The 26,157-nt window shown below is 39.8% G+C and overlaps 1 protein-coding gene across 1 annotated transcript in view; it reads left to right on the forward strand.

Moving 5' to 3' along the window:
* The window catches only part of LOC105517854 (chromosome unknown open reading frame, human C2orf73), a 52,727-nt gene that overhangs the window by 26,274 nt on the left and 296 nt on the right, over positions 1-26,157 (forward strand). Inside the window, exons 4-7 of the mRNA XM_011950582.1 lie at positions 1,859-1,974; positions 3,082-3,150; positions 3,715-3,803; positions 24,603-24,767. Coding sequence (XP_011805972.1) covers positions 1,859-1,974; positions 3,082-3,150; positions 3,715-3,803; positions 24,603-24,606 — 278 coding nt within the window. The 3' untranslated portion in view covers positions 24,607-24,767. The remainder of the gene's footprint in view (positions 1-1,858; positions 1,975-3,081; positions 3,151-3,714; positions 3,804-24,602; positions 24,768-26,157) is intronic.

Consider the following 26,157-nt stretch of genomic DNA (forward strand, 5'->3'; position numbering starts at 1 on the left):
ATGAGTTTTGAGCAGTTGATTGCAATTAGAAATCAAGAAAATGTTAACAGTTAACTTTTTTTATACTGCTAACTGGGAAAAGATTGCCATTTTGTATCATGTAATGTATAAGTATTTGAATACTCATTATTCTTGCTAATAAAGTTAGCTCATAACAATGTCTGAATATCAAAGTGAATTCATGAATGCTTAATAAATGTAAATTTACTAACATTTTTCTTATGTATTCCTCTAATTTTAAAGGTGTGATTTTTAAAAATTAAATTTTTTTAATAGTTAATATATGCATATAGCACAAAATTCAAATGGTACAAAAAGATATACAGCGAAAATTGAATCCACTTCTCCCCACCTGTGTCCTCCAGTCACCCAGTTCTCTTTCCCTACAGTCACCACTGTTACCAGTTTGTTACATAGCATTTCGTAGATACATTAGGTGTACATAAACTCTTACATACTTTTTTTTTTTTTTTTTTGAGACAGAGTCTCGCTCTGTCACCCAGGCTGGAGTGCAGTGACACGATCTTGGCTCACTGCAACCTTCGCCTCCCAGGTTCAAGCGATTCTCCAGCCTCAGCCTCCTGAGTAGCTGGGACTACAGGTGTTCGCTACCATGCCTGGCTAATTTTTTTTTTTTTTTTTTTTTTTTTTGTATTTTTAGTAGAGACGGGTTTTCACCATGTTGGCCAGGATGGTCTCGATCTCTTGACCTTGTGATCTGCCCATCTCGGCCTGCCAAAGTGCTGGGATTACAGGCGTGGGCCACTGCACCCGGCCACATACATATTTTTTAAGGGAGAAATTTTTGTCCTTGATAGAATTTTACTTCACTAAACTCTTTTTATTGCCAGCAACAGTACTGAAAGTTGCTCTGATTCTTTAAATAACTTTCTCTGCTAAAAGTAAAACTGAGTTTTAAAAATTATTTAACATGTTAAACATACATGGAACAGAGACCAATATAATGAACTCATATACTCATCAACCAGATTGAAAGATTATTTAAAAGCAATTTTTAAAGGATTTCATATTCTTGCAAATTTTTCAGAACCCCTGTTATTGGGTGAAACGAAAAGAATTATGTGTTCAACTACAACTGCAGCAGCCCTAGAGTCTTCCAATGGATTCCATTAGTGCTAGCTTCAGCATATAATTTCTAGTCCATGGCCATAGCCACTGGCCAAACTATAGATTCAACATAGAATTTTTCATACTCTTTCTAGTAGTGAAAAGTTAACAAATTATAGTTATGCTTTCCCTAAAACATATTGGTATCTGTGTAAAAAGCATATCTAACAGTTTTTTTTTTTTCTTAATGAGACAAGATCTCTCTTTCACCCAGACTGAAGAACAGTGGTGCAGTCCATGGCTCACTGCAGCCTTGAACTTTTGGGCTCAAGTGATCCTCTCACCTTGGCCTTCCGAATAGCTGGGATTATAGGCACATGCCACCATGCCTGGCTAATTTTTTGTAGAGATGGGGTTTCACCATGTTCCCCAGGCTAGTCCTCAAACTCCTTGGCTCAAGCAATCCTCCTGTCTTGGCCTCCCAAGGCATACTGGGATTACAGGTATGAGCCACCATGCCTGACCATGTTATTATATTAATTTTAGTTTTAAAAATTGCTAATAATTCCACACATGGGGCTAATTTGATTATTTTGATTTGGTTCCTTTCATGAAGAAAGAATGGTGAATCCATTCTATTTATTATTTAGATGTGTGTAAATAATCTTGCATACTTAAAGAATTTAGCTTTGTTACCATATTTTATAAAGCACGAATATTATTAATACTGATTATATTTCCATAAACAAATCTAATTTTTTGTCCCGACTTCACAAAATCTTTTTTTCAGTTCCGCTTGTTTCTCCTGGTGCATCAACAGAACTTCAAAACAATTTTATAGAATATATCTCTTTTATACATCAATATGACGCCAGGAAAACTCCAAATGAGCCTCTCCGGGGAAAGGTGAGACAGTATTTAGAATTAATTATTTAATACTTCAAGACAGAGTAGATTTATAGAACTTTAAGCCTTTTCAAGTCATAATTATCTTTCTAAACGTCTATTTAAACAAACTACTATAGTTATTAATAGGCTAGAATCTTAGCCACATACCATAGGAAAATGTGAGGAATAATACTATCCTGGTATGGTGGTGCCACCTGTAGTCCCAGCTACTCAGGTGGGTGAGGTGGGAGGATTGCTTGAGTCCAGGAGTTCAAGGCTGCACTGAGCCATAATTGTGCCACTGCATTCCAGCCTGGGTCACACAATGAAACCTCATCTCAATCAATCAATCCAAACATTTGAATCAGTCTTTGGAATTTGGTCTACTTAAATTATTGAAATAATTTGTATAAAAAAAAATCAAGGCATGCTGGGTACAGTGACTTGATGCCTGTAGTCCCAGCTACTCTGGAAGCTGAGGTAGGAGGATCACTTGAGTTTGAGGCCAGCCTGGGCAACATAGCAAGGCCCATTTCTAATAATAATAATAATAATAATATCAAAGCAGTTTGACAAATGTTTTGATATGCTTAATACATGTGTGTGGCAGGGAGATGCATATAAGGTTTATAAAGCCAAGTAGAAATGTCATTGTCAATTATTGGATTTTTTCCAACTATAGATGTTTGCTTTAATATTTCATTACTGCTTATCTGTTCATTAGCATTAATAGGCATTTGGGATGCAATCATAAATTCTTAGGTCTATGAACTGTAGTTTTTGTTGTATCCATAGCAATCTTTAGAGCAAGAAATGAAATTTGATGTAAATAGTCTATATGGTCCAAATGATAAAAAAGTTGAGAATGGGAGATGAGCTGCTGCTTCTTTGACTTTCTGCTTTTTTCCTTCCTGTTCATTTTCTGATGTACCCTATTTTATAATTTAAAAGGTTCACCCATATATGGTGGTGTCTAGTTTGGGACTAAGGTGACACCAGTGAAGAGGCAGAGAAGTGCCTGCGTCACTGACTAGGACTTGAGCTAACCCACAAACTCAGTTCACAGCTGCATCTTCCAGTAATCTGTGTTCTCCTGGTTAATGTCTACTTTGTTTTCTTTTCCAGAGACATGGAGCTTTTGTACACAGAGAGATAAAACCAGGGAGTAGGCCAACAGTTCCTAAAGGAACAGAGGTAGTACTGAACGCTCCAGGGTCACGTTCATCAGAACAGTCCGAAAAAACAGAGAAAGGAAGCTCAGCGGAAAGCAGAATGATCTCAGCAGGTCTCTGCCAACAAAATTCCCAAGAGCTGTTAGAGACTAAAACTCACTTATCAGAAACAGACGTCAGACAGGCAGCCAAGGCATGCCCCAGCAATCCTGAGAGCAGAGAAAAGATCGCAGGCGCCAAACAACTGTAGGAGATGCTCTTTTCACCAGGCACCAGCCTTGAAATCCACCAGTTAAAAAATCAGAATAAATTACGTTCTTCAGATAAAACTATAATCCCTAGAACATGGGGAAATTTCACAATCATCATCTTGGCCCTCACATTTACTTTTCTGTTATCAGTAACTTCAGAACATACAATTTATGTAAATGGAAAAAGAGAAAAAAGACAATTAAAATACAACCAAATGTTATTAATAAGTGTGGTCTCCAATAAGTGGAGACATTATTTCTATGTCACATTCTTCATAAACACAACTTTGTTTTGCACAACAAATGAACATAATTAACAAATGTAAGACTTTTAGAAGAGAGGCCCTGTTAGACGTGACAGCTTTGGAATCAAACAGAGTTGTAATGTTGGCTTCACTTCATTCCTTAAGCTGTGTGACCTTGGGTAAGTAACTTAACCTCTCTAGACTTCAGTTTTTTCAACTGTAAAATTAGCAAAATAGCAACTTCATAAGATTATTGAGGATGTGATTATGCACATTGATCAATAAGTGGTCAATGTAATGATATCATCACTGCTACTATAATTCAATTTTCAATTTAAGGATAATGTTCTCTTATATATTTAAATTTTCCTCCTTATTCTAAAACTTAGAACTCCTCCATATATAATTCAGAGCGTGAAAATCTAAAAATACTTCTGCCAGTACAAGATGCACACGCAGACACATACACACTTAATTCAAAGACATGTGGGTACTTAGAATATTGAAGTATTTTCTAAATTGTTTTCTTTTTACTCGGATCATTTCTAACACCAACTCAGCCTTTGCTTTTTGGATGAGTTTGGTAAGGATTAATTCCACCTTGCTTTTTGGATGAGTTTGGTACGGATTAATTCTTCTTCCAATTTCGTGTTTTGTGTGCCGTGATGTATTATAAGATACGTTATATCGCATACAAGTGGAAGCAGGTGGAGTATTCCTCTGCTATAAAGAGTGTTTACAAATTTCCATGGGGGAATATCAGCTGCTCACTATTATCTGCAGTATTGGTAAGACTACAGCTATATCTTTATCCCTTTATTCTCCATTAAAGAAATTGTAATACATTGCAAAATAATGAATATCATTGTTATATATTTTTTGTGTTGGGGACTTCTAGTTCTTGCCACATATATATCTCCAATATATATTTTGGAGCTCTTTCCTTGTCATCACGTGTAGGCTACCTTGTTATTTTAATAGCTCCATCATCTTCAATAGCATAGGTATACTACTATAAAATTGGAAAAATAAGAATGCAAGTTTTGGCATGAGGGCAGAGAAGGGAGAGGTTGTCAGCATGTTTGGAAAAAGATCTTAAAACCTAGGGACTTGAATTTTTGTCCTCATTGGAACAGGGATGGAACCTTATGTCTTCCAAAGTAGAAAGATAGAACTGAAATCTGCATAAAGCTAGAACTCTCGAATGACTGGCCTGTCAGTACAAGGCAGACTCCTCTCCACTCATATAACCAGGAAGATAGCAAGAAATTTTGCCTCTGCCTGGAGCTATGGATAGTGAATAAACTCTTTGTGAAAAAGTAAAACCTCAAGCTTGTAGCACGCTCCAGTTAGGAATATAAATTTACATGTAAGACTTCTCTTAGGACACAAAACCAAAAAAATCCTGCTGGTGATACCACTGAAGTACCTGACAAAAGCAAATGGAAAACCCCCCTGGAGAGACAGTTTCACAATCAGCACAAAAAAAGGAATCCCTGCTAAAGATAGGCACAAACAAAAATTACAAATCACACCAAGAAGAAAACCAAACTGAGCAAGAGTCTGCAGTACAAAAGAATAACTATAATTTCAAAACTGGAGATAAAAGCATTAAAACACTTTCAGTTTGAAAATCCTTGGTTTTTTTTCTACCTTAGAAAATTTTATGATGTTGCTTTTTCTGTTATTTCCATCCCTTCCATTCTTTCTCTTCCCTCTTTCTGAAACAGCTGTTAGCTAAATGTTAGAACACTTGGATCTATCGTCTATGTCTCTCGTTATCTGTCTGTGTGTGTATGTGTGGTTTTTTGTTTTGAGACAGTCTCTCCAGAGCCAGGCTGGAGTGCAGTGGCTTGATCTTGGCTCACTGCAGTCTCTACCTCCCAGGTGCAAGCAGTCCTCCAGCCTCAGCCTCCAGAGTGCTGGGATTACAGGTGTACACCACCACACCTGGCTCATTTTTGTATTTTTAGTATAGGCAGGGTTTTGCCATGTTGGCCAGGCTGTTCTCAAACTCCTGAGCTCAATTGATCCGCCTACCTCAGCCTCCCACAGTGCTGGGATTACAGGCATGAGCCACCGTGCTTGGCTGTCATTATGTTTCTCATGGTACTTCACCACTAAGTAATGCAAGAATTCCCTGACACTTTCTACTAATTTGCTTTTCAGCCTTGTCCATTGGTATGCCAGACCATTTGATGAAACTTAGTATTTGACCATCTATTAAACTTGGTATATATTTAATGTCCAATCTATACATGTTTCCTCAATACCTAAGACTCTTGCTCTATTATGGATATGATCATCTCTCTTAGGATATTGTAGTTATGCCTAAAATGTTTTGTTTGCTCTCTCAATTCTATTAACTTTTGTCTGTTAAGTGTGAACCTCACACTCTGGGTATTGTACTTTTTCCCAAATGCTTTGCGTCTCTTAATTGTCTACTCTCCTTTGATTGTAAGCTTTCCAGGTTATTATCAATGTAAAATGTTTCTGTTGACTATAGCCCGACTTTGGGACAAGTTTGGGATGTAAACAGGATCTGAAGATGATTTGTCTGATGAGCTCTTTGGTCTTCCTGGGGGTCGGTAGCTACTTGGGCATTACCCTCCTTCTCCAGCCCCAGTCTATGATTTGATTCAGCAGGAGAAGAGAAAGGGGATGACTGGTTTGCTGCTCCACATGCAGTTCCCTAATTTTTCAAGTTGATAAATGGTCCAGGGCCTCTTCTACCTCTTCATATTGATTGAGGCTTGTAGTTCTATCAGACCTACCATCAGGTCATCTCTACACGTTAGGCTTTTGTTTCCTTTAGTTTTGTTCTTCCAAACATGAGTTCTTTGGTAATATCTTTCAAAATTTATTTAAAAATATATTTTTTTCTGATAAGTTTCCCTGTTTTCTAATTCTATTAAAATGGATTTCATTATCTATATTGATCTACATTCGTTTTATAGACTTTAGAGGGCAACAGGGAGCAGCTGTGTATGATCAGTCCACCAGCTTGAGTCAATCTCTAATTTTCTTTCTAAATCATTTGCAAACTCAGTACTTTAACCACTAGGAAATAACACATTCTCTGCAACAGACTTCGTAGTTGACTGACAAATGTCACTGAGGATTGACACAGTCCTTGTGTCCCCCACATAATTTAGTTAGAGGAGAATGGTCTGGGGTCATACAGCCCAGTTAGTGGTTCCTACCACAGGCTAGGTTGGTTCTCAATCTTTTCAAACATAAAGGCGTCTTTTCTTCATTAAAGTAAAAAGTTTATGTTTCCTCACAATGACTGAAAGTCATTGAACTTTCAGTATCCATTGTGTGGGAAATGTATAATAAAATGCAATGATGATTTCCAGGTTTAATTCTCTATTTTTTTAAACTGCAAAGGGTGTCTCTCTCCAAAATGAATTCCATAGTCTATTAAAGTCATAACTGCCTGTCAGTACAAATAGTGCTCTTAAATTTCACAAGAATATTTCAATGTTTCCAAGTAGTTCCCTCATTAAGTACTTCCAAATAATGATAACCTTCACCAGGATACAAAATCATTTTTCAAATTACAAAAAATAAAAAATAAAATAAAATAAAAAATAAAACCAAACAAAAACCATCATTTATTATTAAAGTCAAAAATACTTTAATGAAGGTGCTAATGGTTTCTAACATCGCTTATTAATAGCATAAATTTATATATGTTAAGTACTGGAGCATTTAAAAATCTATTATTTTATGTGACTCTTATAATAATCCTATGAAGCAGGGCAAATAATAATTGCATTTCACAGCTACTTACAGAGAATGTAAATGATTTCTCCAAGTCTGCAGTTAGCAAGCAACTAGGACCAGATCCAAAGTTTCTTAATAACTGGTCCATTAATTCCCAGATGTTAACCATCAGGGCAATGCTGGCCCATAACAAATGAAAAAACAAGGATAGTATAAGGAAGTACCAAGACAAATAACTTCAATTCTTTTATTGAAGAGACTGCAACTTTACTGCTTTTTGGGATTTAAAATACTCTTTGTTAGATTCCTTACTGCTGTAATGGACTACGTTGATGTTGGAAGCACCCATCATTCCGAACACAGATAAATGTTGGATAAAATATAACAGAAATGTTTGAAATATACAACTAAGCACTAAAACAAGAAATTAAAACCCTCAGGTGCCAGAAATGGAGAGAACACAAAAAAGCAATGAGCTAGAGGTGAGACTAAATAAGCAACTGCAGAACTGGAATCAGAGGATGAACTTGGGTGCTGAGATTTCAATGCCTGAGCTGGAATGGGAGTGGAAGCCCCAGGTGCAGTGGAGCTGGGAGCTGTGCAAAGAGCCAGGATCCTAGAAGAGCTTTGCTGCTGTGAAAATAATTCTGGGCTATCTCCTCCCATTAGCCTGGGAATTAGGGGAAGTAGTAGATTCATTACCACCTAGATGACACACCTACCAAACCAAGCTATGCACAGGAGTGGGGTCCAATGTGCACTCATGAAGAGGAAATCCAAACCAAGAAAAGCAACAGAAATACTGGTTTGAACCAGGGGAACTTGAAGAACCCTGTTAAAAACAAATAAGAAATTGCCCCATAGTGACAATTAATAAGCTTCCACACATGAGACAATGTGGAAAATCCCAAGATGAGATGGTTAAAAACAAAAACACAAGAGACAAGAACAAAAACTTCCCAGGAAAGGAGTTAGCAGAATTCATATGCCAAGAATTACAGCCAGTAGAACAAACAGACTATATAAAATAAGTATACTTAAAATGACTCAAGACATAAGAGAATAAAAAGTATACAGAAACCTCTTGCTTCTGCTCTTACCATGTGATACACTGGCTCTGCCTTTGCCTTCTGCCATAATTGTAAACTTCCTGAGTTCTCACCAAAGCCAAGCAGATGCCAGTGCTATGCTTCCTCAACAGCCTGCAGAACCATGAGGCAATTAAACCTCATTTCTTTTTAAATTAAATAAAAAGTATACAGAAAGATCAGAACACCGTAAAAATAGGCACATTTGGGAGTGAAGCTATAGAGATTATACAGTTTAAAATGTCTAATTTTTTAAAAACTTAATTCAGTAGATTAAACATAGCTTAAGAGAAAATCAGTAAATTGGAAGATAGGACTGAAGAAATGTCACAAAATGCAACACAAAAAGATGTTTAAAATATTAAAAGGAAGACAGAGAATAGAATTTTATGAAGTGTTCCAGAAGGATATAATACAAGGAACATGAGAAAAAAAAATTGAAACGAAAATGGCTATGATAGAGACTACTACTTTTTTCCCAATAGCCAGTCATCCCCTCTTTCTTACTAATAAAATCAACCATTTTTAGCTGGAAATTTGGCTGACCAGAATAAAGACAGTATTTCCCAGCTTCCCTTGTAGCTGGGTTGACTATATGACTATGTTCTGGGATATAACCTGAGCAGCATGTGCAACTTCTAAAAATGTCCTTGAAGGGAGGATGTAGGCACTATTTTCTTCCTAGTAGCTGGAATGCAACTGTGATAGTTTAAGGTTTTAGCCATCTTGCTGAAAATGGAGGAGCAATAAAATACAAGGATCCTTCAGCCCCTGACATCTTCAAACACTCCTGGATGGCCTAATCTGTCTGAGAAAGAAATAAACTTCTATCTTGTATAAACTACTCTGATTTAGGATTGTTGTTTTCTTTAATCACTTGTAGCAAATTCTACTCCTAACTTATACAATGATTGAGTATTTTCTAGGATTAAAGAAAGATGTGAGTTTTCAATCTGAAGGAGAAAAATAAATTTTGAACTGGAAAAATGAAATCCACACATAGACACATAATAGTGAAATCACAGAATATCAAATGTAAATAGAAAAACCTTAAGAACAAATCAGAGATAAAAGAGCTCTTACCCATAAAGGAAAGACAACCATAATGTCAGCAGACTTTTCATTCACAACAATGGATGCAAGGCAGCAATGGAGTAATATCGCAAAAATACTGAAAGCAATAATGGTCAACACAAAACTCCATGCTAAAATAAACTAAGTCAAGAATGAGGGTAAAATATGGACATTGTCTGACATACACAGAATAATTATTGCAAGCACTTATATAATACTTATATAACTACAAGGTACTATTCTTAGTGCTATATAAATATTTTAACTCAGTAATCTCCACAACCCTCTGAGGTAGATACTGTTAATGTAACCATCTTAGAGATGATAAAACTAAGATACAGGGAGGTTAAGGTAACTTGCCCAAGGTCACACAGCTAGTAAATAGCCAAATTGGGATTTTAGCCCAGGCATGCTAATCTAGACTCTATTGTTTGATTAATCACTGGGCTTCACCATCTCCATGACTAAGAGAGTTAGCTGCTCACAGATCTTCACTGAAACATTAAAAGATGTCATTTAAAAGATTTATATTAAATCTAGACAGAAAAAGTTAGGATGTAAGCAGAAAAGCAAGGCAAATAAATCAGTAAATCATACTGATTAACCTATATATTAACCATAAGAATGTTCTTTCATGAAATCATTCTGATAATAGATTCTAGGGGACTATATAGATTTCCCTTATAGTTTCTTCATTTGGCAAAACATGTATATTTGACAACCCTATGTCAGTTCCCCCACTCCCCCAAAAAATTGGTACTTTTCCCAGTCTGTGAAATTCCAAAATCTGGAAATTATTGGTTTGATCTATTGTGAAACAGGATTTTTTTGAAAAAGCAAATTTGCAAGGTTTATTACTGTATCATACAAAAATATATATACATATTTATTGGTAATTGGGTATTTGTACTCATGATGTAGGGAGGACAGACTGCATGATACCATTAGTTAGAATTGCTGTTCTCTAAGGAATATGGCCCTAGGAAAGGGTATGCTATAAATCAAATGTGAAAAAGGAGAAGAAAAACCCTTTCCACCACAGAAATTCATTGCCAACTTAATAAGATTTATGGAGAAAATGCTTTTGGTCAGTAAAATATATCAAGATGCTCTATAATATTTCAGCCAAGAAGGCAGAGTCCAGTGCTATCTGTGACCACAAAAGCCAAAGATGGATTTCAAGAGATAGAGAAAACATGTTACATTTTACTTACTTGTAATATTTTCTTTATTATAAAAATTTATTCAAATTACTCTGTAAACTCTTTTTAAAGACTGTAGATTGAGAAAGTATTAGTTTTATTCTTAAGTAACCTTATAGGTCACATAATTTCCTCATTATCTACTCAACTTTACAGTAGGAGACATCTCCAAAAAAAGGTCCCCAGAGTTCTAGCTCTTTGTTTCACAATCATAAGCAAAAAGAGTTGAAGAAACTTATGACCTAACACAATTGTCATGGCTAGAATAGTAATTGTAGCACTCACATATATTGAATTTCCACATTTGGTTCTTCTGTAAAAACAATTTCATTTGTTTGCTTGCTTTTGCTTTTGTTTCTTTACAGTAGTTTCATCAGCAGCTTATGTGTATTTTGTTGTGGTGGGAGCTGGGGATAGTGGGAAGGTACTTTTAAACATCAGGCAATAAAGTTGAAATTTCTTTGAAAGCCCTTACATAGTTTCAATGTCTGGTATACATGGCTTTGTGTACAGTAATTCTTATATGCACTAGAAAATAACACTGAGCTAGAAGGACAAAAGGAAAAGCCCTGTCAGATGTCTGTCTGCTTGTAGTCTCCTCCATTGGGTTTCAGTGTGAGATTTCCATAACCCTAGCACATGCCTATGCAATAAAGGATTAATCTGTCCCAAAGAGAGTTCTGGCCTTTGCCCTTGGATCCTGTGAGGTAACTTCTAAGACCTTGGAATGTCCTGTGTAGGAGTGTCTTATGTTTACTTGGGGGCATTGAGGCATGTCAGACAGTCTATAATAACAATGTGATTTATGGTGAGGGGTCTTGGGGCACATGGCATCAGCTTGACCTCTGGAGGGACTGGAGACTGAGGTCAGCCACACAGCTGTCAACCATGTCTTATATGACAAAGTCCAAAAAAAACTCTGGACACCAAGGCTCAAGTAATTTCCCTGACTGGCATTACTCCATGCCAAGTATCATCACACATTGTTGCTGACTCCACAACTCCACTGGGAGAGTACAACTGGAAGCTCATGCTTGGAATTCTCTCGGACCCTGCCCTATGTGCCTCTTTTATTCGCTGATTTTAATCTGATTCTTTTACTGTGATAAACCATTACAATGTATACAAGAGCTCTCATGTGAGTGAGTGAGTGAGTTCTGGGGTCATTCTAGCAAATTATCTAACATGGTCTTGGGAACCTCATCCTTGAATTGGTACTGCATACATCATATACATGAAGCGTACCAGGCCACAGGAGCCTGCAACCATCACACTGGGTCACTGAACAATTTTCCTCTCATGACAAGTACTTAAATCCTCAGTTACCAAAACACTGGGATAAGCAAAATGTGTCAGGATTTTGTGTGGGTGTGTGTGTGTGTTTGGTGTGTCCGTCTGATGTAAAATGAACCTGGACTTACAGACATTTTGACTCATACCATCTAACAATAATCTTAGGAGGCTAAAAAAAAATCCTTTAAATCACTGGGGAAGGCAGCTTAGACCAGATGCTGAAAAATCTGGTTTCTAACCCTAAGGCAGGTCTTGGAGCAGTTCATCTCATCTACCTGAGCATCAGTTTTCTAGTCCATGAAGCAAGAACAATTAGAGCAACTCTACTTAGGTCGTGGTTCATCTTAAGGATCAAATTAAGAAAGAAAATTGATTTGAAAGTGCTTTAGAATTTGTAAAGCAACCAGACAGATGTAGAGTTTCATTATCTCTTCACAAGCCTATGAAAATTTTCACTGGCAAATTGAAATGGTTGCTTAAATAACCAGGACAATTCCTTGGTTACAGCAAAGCACTGTTTTGAAAGGAGGAAAAAGAATACTACTGAGTGCATTTGTTTTCTAATATACAGTTTCACAGTCACAAGTTGTTTGTCAATCAATGCTATGCTGACATTTCTCACCACGCCAATCACACCAAAGTTGCTAGAGTTATTAAAATAATTCAGTGAGGGGAATGAAGGGCATCCCCACTGCAGAATAGCCAAGTGAGATGTTCCTTCCTTCACCTTGCTTCTAACGTTATTGCTGGTGAATTCACATAGTACAAAAATATGGAGTAATTCTATACTACTTTAGTCCTATATTTTGGTCTGGCCAACTATTAAGAAAAAGAAGTCAGCCAGGTGCGGTGGCTCACACCTGTAATTCCAGCACTTTGGGAGGGCAAGGCAGGTGGATCACCTGAGGTCAGGAGTTCAAGACCAGCCTGACCAACATGGTGAAACCCCATCTCTACTAAAAATACAAAATTAGCGAGTTGTGGTGGCTTGTGCTTGTAATCTCAGCTACTCGGGAGGCTATGGCAGGAGAATCACTTGAACTCAGGAGGTGGAGGTTGCAGTGAGTCAAGATTGTGCCACTGCACTCCAGCATGGCCAACAGAGTAAGACTCTGTCTCAAAAAAAGAGAAAAGAGAAAGAAAGTCAAAATCACATTTTCAGAGAAGGAAGCAGGGATGAAGTTAAAGCTCCCTGCCACCTTTACGAGAGTGTTGTGGAAATTATAAAATGTTACTCATAAAAAGTACCTTGCAAATCCATTCAAAGGTGTATCACAATTATTTTAGTACTAAAAAAAAACATGTAAAGACAACTAGTAAACTTAGAAATACAGAACTGTTGCTGTACAGTTGACATGTTTTTTGGTTTTGCCATCCAGAGTTCTCTCTCTCAGAATCTGAACTGGGCAAGAACAGAAATAACTTGAAACACACAAATCTGAGTAGTTCTGCCTAGTGACTCCTAAGCTGGGCTGGTCAGTTTGAACTGTGGGAAAAGGTGAAGCAGTCCATTGGTCTTTAGGAGAAAGTTCTGTTGCGGGGGCCTGCTTCCCTTGTGACATGTGTGGAGAGGAAGCCTGAATGGAGGGGTGGGCTGTGACCCACCAAGGCCAGGATAGCAGAGTTCCTGACGTTCTCCTGAACTTCCTGGAAGTCTTGAGAGGTGAGACAGTCCCTGGAGGGGCAGTCTGCCCCGGTCAACTTTGACCGTACCCACGGTCGCCTGCCAAGTGAACTGCTTTTATTGTTAGCAAATGTCACTCCACCCAGGGCAGGATTTTCAAAGATTCCTTAGATGAATGGGAACTTCTGGTTGCTCCTTGTTTTCTGAAGTGTGTTATGACAGGCATTTGATCTGTTCCTTCTTTGTAATTCAGGAAAAATTCCTCAGGGCCTAGAGGGTGACCTTTAACAGACAGCAGCAGACACTGTCACTCCTTTCCAGGCACTGCAGGGCCCGATGGGTTGACAGTTTCATTTTCTCACAGATGTGTCCATGTTTTTAGGCTGTTTAAGAAGAAAGAGGAAACATGTCACTGCTCTCACTATTTCCTTGCTTGATTTTTGAACCCCCACATGGGAAGATGGGGAGGGTTGAGAGAGGGAGGTGAGGTGCCGAGCTCAGCCACAGAGGAGAGCCCAGGAAGCAAGACGGTGTACCCAGCAGGTGCCACCGCCAGGGCTGACACGCTTCACCAGGGTGCTGACTCCTGTTGGGTCTTTAGGGGGAAGGCAGGCCTGTCCGTATTCCACATTTGCCCAGAGTCATCTTGGGCAAGCACATCTGGGCCTGGCTTCTATTCTGATGTGGTACCAAGGGAACGCATTGATGAGTTTGGTCCTCGGTTCTGAGTGGCCCTGGGAAAGGGGCTATACCCCACCCCCACTCCGCACCAATGGCAGCCGTCTGGAGATTTCCAGCAGGGAGGCTGGGTGCCTGCAGGCATCACACCTGCTGTCACAGTTGTCCACGTCTTGCTTCTAGTAAATTTCAGACATGCCAGTCGTGGGCGAGGGCAGGGGCAGCCCAGGCGGCATCTCCTGGGAGGACAGCTTCAGTGCCAGAAACACAGCGGGTTGGCCAGGAAGCTAATCCCACAATGTGGGTGGGCATAGGAGTGGTCCCAGGCATGCTCCTGTTTGGGGAGCAGCTGCACAGCCATGGGAAGAACAGTCTATGGAAGCAGGAAAGCAGGTTTCTGAAGTCTCAGTAGCACTTGAGAATGCTACCTAACCTCTCAGGGTCCGGGTCCTTTACCTGTTAAATGATAATGCGAACAGCTACATCAGATGTCCTAGGAAGGAATACATGAAATAGTGCATGTGGTGGTGCTCTGTCAACAATACCTACTAACGTTCATGGAACTGTTCTATGAACTGTGTATGTTTTAGCTAGCATTCTCAGCAACCTTTTAAAGTAGGTCACTATTATTATACCCATTAAAATGGGATAGCAGGTAAAGAAAGCTGGGGGGTGGGGGACAGAGAGATTAAGAAAGTTGCCTGTGGTCAAACTGTAACTATGCAGTGGAGCCTATCTTCAAACCAAGTGGTCAGATTCCACACCCACCCTCTTCATCACTAGCAATGATGTTATGATGTGGGAAATGTCAGTGTTCACATTTATCATAAGGCTTCCTTCCTCCTTAGCCTCATCTTCAGTCGGTTGTTGGCATCTGCAGAGTGTACCTATAGCTGTATTTGTACACTTGTTTTTATTATGTCACTCATCGTGGCAGTTGTAAAATATGGCCTCAGGCTTTTTGAGGCTCCTATTGAGAGGTGGAGTCTGTGTCCCCTCTCTGCGAATCTGGGCAAGCTTGTGACTGCTTAGACCAACAGAGCAAGGCAGGAGTGATGACAGGAGACTTCTAAGGAGACGTCACAAAAGGCCACTGTTGGCTGGTACACAAGGCCACCATGTAAGAAGGTCGACTACTCTGGGGCTGCTGTGCTGTGGTCATGCCAACCAGCAGTCCTGGCAGAGCCCAGCCTGCACTCTTCCCCAGGGTGCCAGGCACACAAGTGGAAAAGTCATCTTGGAAGTGGCTCCTGCAGCTCCAGCTCTTCAGCCCCAGTCACTTGAGCCCAGTCTTTTTAGCTAAGGCCCCAGATTGAGGAGGAGGGACAAATCATACCTACTGCATAACAAAGTGATGTTGTTTGCTGCTCTGTTTGGGGTCCTTTATTGTACTGTGATAACCAGGGTCATCTCTGCCTCCTATGTTTCCCCTCCTATAGTTCTGCTTTCCAGTTAATGGTGTCTTAGGTTACCAATGGGTCCCTCTGAGTCCTCTTTTCCATTCCCACTGCCCCTGCCTTCCATAGTTCAGGACTTTACCACTCCCCTCATCCACAGGTAGTGGTCCCCTACTGACCTGACTTTACCTTCTCACACCCTGTCCCTTCTCTGTACTGCAGCTGGAACTGGTCTTTCCAGATGCACCTGAGTCATATCCATCTCAGCCTTCCTTAAAATTGTCTAAGGGCTCCCCATGGCTGCCTGAAGGAGTGACACAACCTTCACAGTGGGGCGGCCCCCCTCCAGCCAGCCACGCTCCCAGCCTAGCACTGGCTGCTCAGTCTTCCCGGAACCTGCCGTGCATGCTTGTGCTTCTGTCCTTCCTCCATGCTGCTGCCTGGGCTGCCCAGGCCTTCACACCTCCCATGGCTATAACTTTTTATTCTTTCTCCAAGGCCTAGTGCCAATATCACCCTCTCAGAAGCTCCCCCTCCACCAACTCCACAGCACAAATGCTCCTTCACGGCTATCCTATCCTTCCCTAGTTTGTGTGTCGCTTTTGCAGCACTTCTTGTCTCTACACTTGGTATGTCCAGGGCTTGCCATGTAGCCTTCCTGGGATATAATACGTGCTCTATAAATGCTTCTAGGAGTTCCTCTGCTGCTGCCCTCAGAGAGTAATCTTCACCCTAGTATCATTAGTCTTCTTAGAATACGGCCCCAACACTTTGTCTCCTCCTCAAAAACTGTGGGTGACTGCCAATTCAATAAAGACACAACTCCTTGGCACGGCATCAGTGACCTCCACCTATGTCCTTGGGCTGCAGGAGCCTTGAGTAATGGTCAAACAGTGGAAGTCTCCTAAAAAGTCAGGTGAGTTAGTGCCTTGCCTGCCTCTGTGCTGCTTCCAGCCCTCCCTCCTCTTCTCTGCACCTGTTTATTCTCCAGCATGGCACTATCCTTGTTTTTTGAATTTCTGCTCACATATTTACCTTCCTAATAGTCTGTTTCTACTAGACAGAGTCTATTCTTCCATTCTTCTATTCTGCCATTGAATGCAGAAGAGAACATACTATCCCGTGAATGCCCATGAGGTCATATTTATTCCTGGCTATTAAAATGTCAAGTTCACTTTCGTTATTACGTACTGCCTAACCAATGGCACCCAGAACCCTGAGGTCAGCAGTGCTGTTTCTTACCTCCTTAGCCTGTACTGTACTGTGCAGCATGCCTGCCTGCAATGTTCCTTTCTCTCTTCTACTCCATACTGTCTGTAGTAACTGATTTTCCCATTTTATCTGAGCATTTCTTGCCCTACTCTGTAATTCTTACAGATGGAATCCTAACATGCTGAAAATGGAAGTCTTTTTTTCTTTTGTTCTTTTATGAGGTATTTTAAGTACTGGAAAAGTGCTGGAAGTCCTTTTCAAAACAAGGTATTTTGAGTAATTAAATTTGAGTGGTCTGATTGAGAGATGAGATTGTAAAACTTGTTTGGACTTTCCTTTAGTTATGGATGGCATTTTAAAGTATAAAGTAAAAACTGTCTCAGGGCAAAGGAGAATTAGGATTTAAAAATTTTAAGTAAAGGTAAAATAATGCTTAGAGAATCAAAAATGAGTCTTTCCAAATTAACAGGACAGTTTGACTCCATTTAAAGAACTTAAATATCAACCAGTTGTTCACATTTTGTTCCCTTCAGAGGAATGTTATGCACATTATCCAAAATGGGTGTTGGAAAGAAAAGGCTAGGATAAGCCTGAACTTGGATGTAGTGGTCACGTTTCCAACACAGAGGACTTAACAGATTTCTAATTCTCTTTCGTGTGTTTTTTCTTGGAAAAATAAAGGCAGAATCAGCCAGTGCTACATTTTGCCTTTAGAGCAAATTATGAAATGCATATGTCAAGATCCCCTTTTCAGTTTCCTGCTGGCCCCTCACCCTACTCCCCTACGTGTTTGCAGTGCACAGAAGGCTCCGCGCAGCCTTCCCCACTACATTTTCTTCCCTGATATGCAAAAAGCACTTATTAATCTTATTGGAGAAATATTTTTTTGTTTTGCTTCACACATAATAGAATATCTAGTGAAGTATTAATATATGCTGGGTACCTTTTTATGACATTAATTCTTCAAACTTTTAAGGCTTCTTTTTCTCAAGGGTTTCCAGCTACCTTACCAGCATTTAAAAATATCCTAAACAAGACCCCAAACCCAGAAGCTGTGAAGGAACAGAACAGCAGATTTATCTACAAAAGAATGTAAAGTGTTGACATGGCAAAAAATATAACTTTAATAAAGTTAAAAGATAAAGGGAAGAGTGGGAGAAAATATTTGTAAGATAACAAAGTATTAATATTCCTAATAAAGATTTTAAAAGTTTTATATAAAGAGCTCATAAAAATCAGTAACAAAGTCATCAAATTAATAAGGAAAATAGCAAAGGGGCTAAACAGGCAATTCACAGAATTCAGAGTAAATACTGTCAAATTATTGCAAAGGAGGAACAAAATATAAGTTTTCCCCTTTAGTTGGGCAAAAGTTAAAAAAATTGTTTATATACAATATTGGTAAGGGTGGGGGGAAGCAGGCACTTTAATGTTAGAGTATAAATAGGTATAACCTTTCAGAAGGGCAATATGACAAAAGTTATCAAAATCATACACATGTGTATGTTTTTTTACTTTACGATTTTACTCCTTGGTGTCTATGCTACAGAAATAACTATACAAGAAAACAACAGCATATTTACAAGGACATTTATTTGCTATATTTAGTGCAAACAATTGAAGAAAACTTCAGTGTTCACCAGGGAACTTTTAAAATACATTATGATACATCTGCACAGTGGAATTCTCTATTGTACATTTGAAGCATGGGCTAGATATTCTCCAAGATATATGTGAACTAACAGCAAGTCACAAAGCTATTGATATAGTTATGTTCCAATTTTTTGTTTTAAAATTTTCAAATCATATAGGGTGTGTGTGCGTATGTGAAGTTATGGAAGGTTACTCACCATAATGTGACTATCCCTGGAAAGTAGAGATAAAGAAGCAACTCCCTTTTTTAGCTTTATACTCTTCAATATTGTTTAAAATTTTTATAGTGACAAAAATTGTTTAAATTTTTTGGTTTTGTTGAGACAGTGTCTCACTGTGTTGCCAAGGCTGGAATGCATTAGCATGAACACCGCTTACTATAACCTCAACCTCCCCGACTCAAGCAATCCTCCTGCCTCAGCCTCCCGAGTAGCTGGGACCACATGTGCATGCCACCACGCCTGGCTGATTTCTACTTTTTTTTTTTTTTTTTTGGCTCTCACTATGTTGCCCGAGCTGGTCTGCAACTCCTGGGCTCAAGTGATCCTCCTGCCTCACCCTCCCAAAGTGCTGAGATTATAGGCATGAGCCACAGTGCTCAGCCTGTTTTTCAATTTTTTCATGAAAACAGTTGAAGAAAAATAAAATTCAAAGACAGCCTTAACTATATTCCTGTCATGAGTACCAACTCACTAAGTCTTAAGGATCCCTAAAATATCATAGTTACCTTAAAAATCTCAAGTTCGCTTTATGGCCCCTCTCTTGGGATAGAAATTCTTTCACTGGAATAGACATGATTTTACATTTGAGGCCATTCATTTCATTTCTGACCCTCATCCCAATTACTCCATCTTACTCATTTCTAGGCAATTATTCCCATGGACATAAATCTGACCTTTGGTGACAGTCACCGAGGATAACGCACTATACACTCATTGAGGCAATGGGCTGGCCGTGCCCAGGTTTGGGAGTAACATGGAGTGAGTTAAAGAAAGCCTGCCAGACACCACACGCCACCAACCGCTGTGAATGGTGTGCACACGCCTCAGCAGCCAGGGCCACCACTGCTTGGCCATTTGCACTGAGGCCCAGGAAGCTGAAGGATTTGGGAAAAGTATTAGCTACACACCAGGGCTTCTCCCAGCTGGGCACTGTTAGCACAAGAAATTAGTCTTGGTTTTCCTCGAGGGCAGAGGCACCTTCCAGGATCACTGTGAAGTTCACACAAGAGTTTGCATGCCAGGATTTTGTGAATGAGCTAGTGTCCTTCTGAAGAACAGAGTCTTTACTTCTCACCTTAGCAGTCCGTTTTCCTGACTTCGGTTCTCTCAGCCAAATCTCAAAGGAGAGGATAGCACTCTTGGGCTTACAGAAGCTACTCATCAGCTCTTGTGGACTGTTTATTTCCTTACAAAGGGAATTTATGACAACACCTGTCTGCATACTGTCCATGGTTTGCTGGTAAATGTTTAACAACTGGCTCCCTGGGAAACAACAGCCTGATTCATAATATTGACCAATTTCCATCGTGTAGCTACAACTCCCGTGGCTGATTTCAAGCTACCAACAAAACTTTACTGATTATCAGTTGGGAAGAGATATACACAGTATATAGCACCATTATCTAGTATTTCTATCTCAAGAGCAGAGGCAATAATCAAGGACAGTAAAATGATTAGGAAATGATAACTTGTGAATATTTATGACATTTATTTTTAACATAATTTTATTTATATGATTTGTATAGTTTATATAATTTACATAAATTTACATAATTTAACTTCTAATAATAGATTTTCAGGAATTCTCAGCTGGTTGTGAAACCTAATTATTGGCTCTTGTAAGCCAATACAAACCAGCTCCAGCACACCTCTGAGATTGCTACACTGCAAGATACTACAGATACTGTTTTTCCCGGGAAAATCAGTCATTATTTCCTTAATGAAAACCCAGGTCTCCCTGTGTTTTCAGCAATCCATAGGTATGTTTGTGTGGCAACAGTAAGTGTCTGTATTCACAGCTCCTTGGACTTGGTGTTGGGGCTGGAAAGCGTGTAGTAGATGAGAAAAGGCACAGATGTTAGAGGCAGTGACTGTTCTGTGTCAACTTGTAATTTCATTAACCTTTAAGCCTTCATTTAATATTTATTACCTGTGGGATTGTTCTAAAACGAAAAAGATAAAGCAGATAGCGAATACACTTAAAAAATAGAGCTCATGTGAAGTATAAGGATTGACACACGTGAAACACCCAGCCCAGAACAGGAGCTTAGTACATGTTAGTGCTTCTCTTTAACATGTGCCCATAGATTCCCCCCTTAATTGGTGGGAGCTATTTAGAGAGCCCTGCAGAACAGGGAGCATCAGGACACAGCAGGCTGAACCCGGTTCTCCTTTCCTTTTTACCAGATTTGGGAATCCAGCTGGGAAAAACATTGACTTTATCATACTGTTACCTGGGAACAGTCAGTAGTTTAACCTTCTTAATTAGTGTTGCCACTGTGGGGGAGAAGGTGAACAAAACTGACCTGGGTTTGTGGTGATAATATTCTCCTGGGTTACCAAGGCGGAATAACCAGTGCTAGTCTTTCTTGGGAAAAATCCCAGCCTCATAGGGCTTTACGGCTCCAGAGCTTATCCAGGTGCAGGCCTGCACCTAAGCTCAATCAACAGGATTTTAAAACAACATTTTTAAACAGGAAATCTATTGTAGCAACTTAAATTCTTCCCTAATTAATTGACCAAATTATATGTTTTATACATGATAATGGATTTTTTTTTAGAACATCAAAATTTTGTTTTGAAATGCATTTGGGAAAATATACATGTGAAACTACCAAAAAATTTTCTGGAAAAGAAGAAACACAAATGACCCACTTTCTCAGGAAACAGAACATATTATCATTAACAATAAAATGCAGAGGTACCGGTTCTAACCAAAATAACTAAAGCATGTATAACAATTCACAAAACAATACAGAAAAAGAAGTATTCAACCAAAGGAGAAAACTGGAATGTTGTCCCCTCTACTCCATTTAAATCAAACTCCCTTTTCAAGTCCCAGCTCAGTTCCCAAAAGGTCAAATAAACTTTTTTGGACCCACATGTCCTGAATTCTTATAGCCGTAGAACTTGTTATCTCTACTCCTAAGTTTGTGCTTTCGTGATAAAAGTACTGTACTACTGTCCTTTGCAGAGATTTAAAATGTCGTATTTTCACATCTTTGGTTTTTGAGGGCAGAGAGCATGTACCTATGTAAGCCTCATGAGACAGGCACGCAAGCCTCTACTTAAGCTTCACATGCAGCACGCACCCAAACCTGTGAATGAATAATAAACCAACGAAGAAACAAATGAACAAAGCAATAAATGAATGATATAGATATCAGCAAAACATAGCTTCTAGGGCTCCCAGTTTCCTAGCCTGGCTTCACACAAGGAAATTACATTGATTCAACTTAAAAACAAGGCTTTTACTATAAATGTAGTTTATTGGCCTGATAGGCTGTGACTGACATCTCTGGAAAGTGACCTGGCTGCCCCTAACAATGCCTCCTCATCTGGGATGCATTTCAGGTTTTATCCTTTGGCTTTTTTTTTCTCCAGTTCCTCACTCTTCTAGTGTTTCATAATGTGTGGTTATTAGAGCCCCTCATCAGATCACCTGTGTCCCTAGTTCATATGCAGATTCCTAGGCCACACTTGCAGACTTTTGAATCAGATTCTTGCGGATGAGGTGAGATCTGCATCTCCTAGGTGATTCTTACGTAGTCTAAAGTTCGAGAATCCCTTATTTAGGAGGGCAAGGAAAGGCCAGGCGTGGTGGCTCATGCCTGTAATCCCAGCACTTTGGGAGGCCAAGGCGGGATTCCTTGAGCCCAGGAGTTTGAGACCAGCCTGGGCAACATAGGGAGACCCTGTCTCTACAAAAATTCAAAAAATTAAGTTGGCCAGGCGCGGTGATTCACGCCTGTAATCCCAGCACTTTTGAGGCCAAGGTGGATGGGTCACCTGAGGTCAGGAGTCTGAAACCAGCCTGACCAACATGCTGAAACCCCATCTGTACTTAAAAAAGCCGAGCATCGTGGCATGTGCCTGTAATCCCAGCTACTCTGGAGGCTGAGGCAGGAGACGGAACCCAGGAGGCAGAAATTGCAGTGAGCCAAGATTGCGCCATTGCACCCCAGCCTGGGTGACAAGAGCAAAACTCCTTCTCGAAAAAAAAAAAAATTAACTTGGTGTGGTGGTGTGCACCTCCAGTCCCAGCTACTCAGGAGGCTGAGGTGGGAGGATCGCTTGAGCCTGGGAGGTTGAGGCTGCAGTGGAGCCAAGATCACGCCACTGCCCTCCAGCTTGGGCAGCACAACAAGACCCCATCTCAAAAAAATAAATAAATAAATAAAGAAGGAAGGAAAATAAATGTGTTATATGCCTCCTACATACTCAGTACTTGTATTTATGATAACTCCTTTGATGTTTACAATACCACTAAATGTAAACTTTATTATTCTTTCAGTAATGAGTCTTAAACACTATTGTATTGATGAGACAAATTGCCAAAGGCTCTTCAGTGAATTAGCACAAGCCTAGATTCCAAAGCAAATGCATCTGACCGCCTCCCCATGCAGAACCCCACCCCCAACCCTCCTGTACTGCCTCAGTTCTTCCCATGACATCACACTGCCTACTCCCACCTGGAGTGTCTTCTCATTTGCATGTATTCAAGGTTCCAGGTTCCAGCTGATAACTTTCTATATTGACCCAAAGTGATCTGAGATGCTACTCCACAGTTCATTTGGCACAAGAGTTAAAACACTCAAAAAGCTTCTGGGAATTCCTTATCTACCTGTGGACATTACAGGGAGACCTTGTGCTTATATGCTTTCCTCTAACTGCAGCGCCACATGAGCCAGGGCTATGTGTCCTCCACACCTAGTTCCCACACCTGCCTCTGACACAGACAATGTGTGCACGCACCCACATACACACACACACACATACGCATGATCACACCCATACCTTACCAAGCATTTTGTACAGACACATGCTACCATGGGAACGTGGGCACAAAATACACAGTTGATTCTCCTCTTTCCTTTATAGATATTTTCAAAACAGTGTTTCTGTGGTGATATCTTTTTTAGTCTTCTTGTTTCCTTGACTGCAGGTTAAGAATGCTGAAATGCCTTGGGTGCCTTTTAGTAGGTCCTTCTCCACTGGGTTTTTGTGGCTGAATGACTGTATTCCTATTTCTGAGTCAAAGTCTATTGTATTAATTATATCATTCATCTCTTTGCAGTGAAGTCTCAGAATATGCTTGCAAAAAACATCTCTCTGCCCAGGAATTTGAGATCACATTTCCCTCTTTCCCGCATCAAGCTCAAGCCGCTTTCCTGCTTTCAAGGCCTAGTCCTGCCCCATCGTTCTCTGCCCAAACCTTCCCCTGCCGTCTCTGTTCCATACCCACGTGATATGATGTTACCAACCTCTATGCCTTTGTTCATGCTGGTTCTAATCTGAGGTTCTACTCCAATTCCTAATTGACCCCCTAAAATGACGTTGGGAAGTCGTTACAACTCTCTAGGCCTGTTTCTTTACTCACCATAAAAACGCTCCACAAATCGTACAGGCTACCATTTACTAAGGCTTACTTTGTACATTGCCCTAAGTAGTTTACCTATGTTTTCTCACGTCTTCTTAATATCCATTATAGGGAACGTTACTGTCCCCATTTTTCAGATGAGGAAACTGAGACTGAGATGAAATAAATTGCCCAAAAGTATACAGTCAGCGAGGAACAAAGAAAGGATTAGAACCTGGCTTTGCCTAATTTCAAACCCCATCCTTTCAACTACTTGCTATGCTGTTATTCAAAGACTTTTCCAACCTCGAAGTCTATGATTTTATGAACCTATTCAGCCTTCCTCATCCTTTCGCTCCAGTGCCATCTGCCCCTTGGAGGCTTTTGATTGTAAACCATCAAACTTTTTCCCATAATTTTTCAGTGAGTGTTCTTGTCTTCCTTCCAGATGAAACCTTGAGAAAAGGAGCCAAGACTATAATAGTGGTCCTGTGCCCCTGTGCCACAGTGCAGGAAGAGAACAAAGAGAGAGATCACTGGTTTTTTTTTGGTGCTTGCACCATATCCTAGGTGGTTTCATGCCATCTCATTTTCTCCTTGAAATATGTTCACAGTAAGTATTAGCAGCTTCATTTTTATAATGAGGAAGCTGAGGCCCAGAGAGGTTAAGTAGCTTACTCCATAATAAGTGGCTGAAGAGAACTTGATAAAGTCAGTCTGATTACAAAGCACAAATTTCCTGCTATAGAAATCTGAACAATGAAAGACAACAAACATTCTAATTTCCTTTCTCTTTTAGCCATCCCTCTAAATATCAGTACCATTTGGGTACTCAATACCACACAATATTCTAAATCACTATATTGTTATCAATGTCCAAAGAGCTCTAAGAGTAAATAGTCAACGGAAATTGAGAACAGTAAAACTGAGCCAGTGCAGTAATATGTTTACTTATGAAAATCATTGATAATGTGGCCATTATAGATATGCCCTGAAAAGCAAGATAAATAATGAAGTAGTAATTATAAAACATTGCAACTAATCAAAAGACTCTAGTTTTATAGTTTCTGATGGTCCCAGCATGCCTTTCCAACCTGATCTTTACCTACTTCATTTCACCCATGCTACAGCCATCTCATTTCCTGCCTCCATGCCCTTTTATTTTTCCATTTGAAATATCCTCTCCAGTATCTCTACCTCTTCAAATCTTACCTATATTCAAATATCACTTCTTCCCTTCAGTCTTCCTTAACCTCCTCCTTTGCATCTACTAGCTAGACTCTCCACATGCTATAAACACAGATGTTTTCCACCCCATATTCCATTCTCCTCTCCTTCCTGTGCTCACAAATAAACCACATTTCACATTCACTTAATTGGACCATGTGGCGGATTTATGCCAACAGAATGCAAACAGAAGTGATATTCGTCGTTTCTAGACTGTAGTGGTTTGAAAATATGTTCACAAATTCTTTGATGCTACTTCTTTCAAGAAGTAGAACTCGATTCCCCTTCTTTTGCATGTAGGTTGGACACAGTGATTCTCTTCTAATGAACAAATATGGTGGAGGCGGCAGTATATGACTTCTGAGGCTAAATCATAAAAGCCATTAAGCTTCTGCTTTATGTGCTCTCTCTCTCCTCTCTCCCCTCGCTCTTTCTCAGATGAGGTAACTGGCTCTGGGGGAAGCCTATGGGCATGTTGTAAGGACACTCAATCAGCCCAGTGGAGAGGTCCACACGGCAAGGAACTAAGGCCTCCTGCCAACAGCCAACAAAGAACTGAGACCTTCTGCCAATAGCCATGAGAAAGTCCGCTTGGAAGAGAATCTTCCCATCTCATTCAAGCCTTCAGATGACCACAGCATGGGCAAACTTTGATTGCAGTCTCATGAGAGACCCAGAGCCAGAACCATCCAGTTAAGCTGCTATCGAATTCCTGACCCCATCTAAATCGTGTTAATACCTGTCATAAACAGATAACTAACAGATTAATAAGCAAC

The sequence above is a fragment of the Colobus angolensis genome, unplaced genomic scaffold (assembly GCF_000951035.1).
Source record: "Colobus angolensis palliatus isolate OR3802 unplaced genomic scaffold, Cang.pa_1.0 Scaffold309, whole genome shotgun sequence".
Lineage (NCBI taxonomy): Eukaryota > Metazoa > Chordata > Mammalia > Primates > Cercopithecidae > Colobus > Colobus angolensis.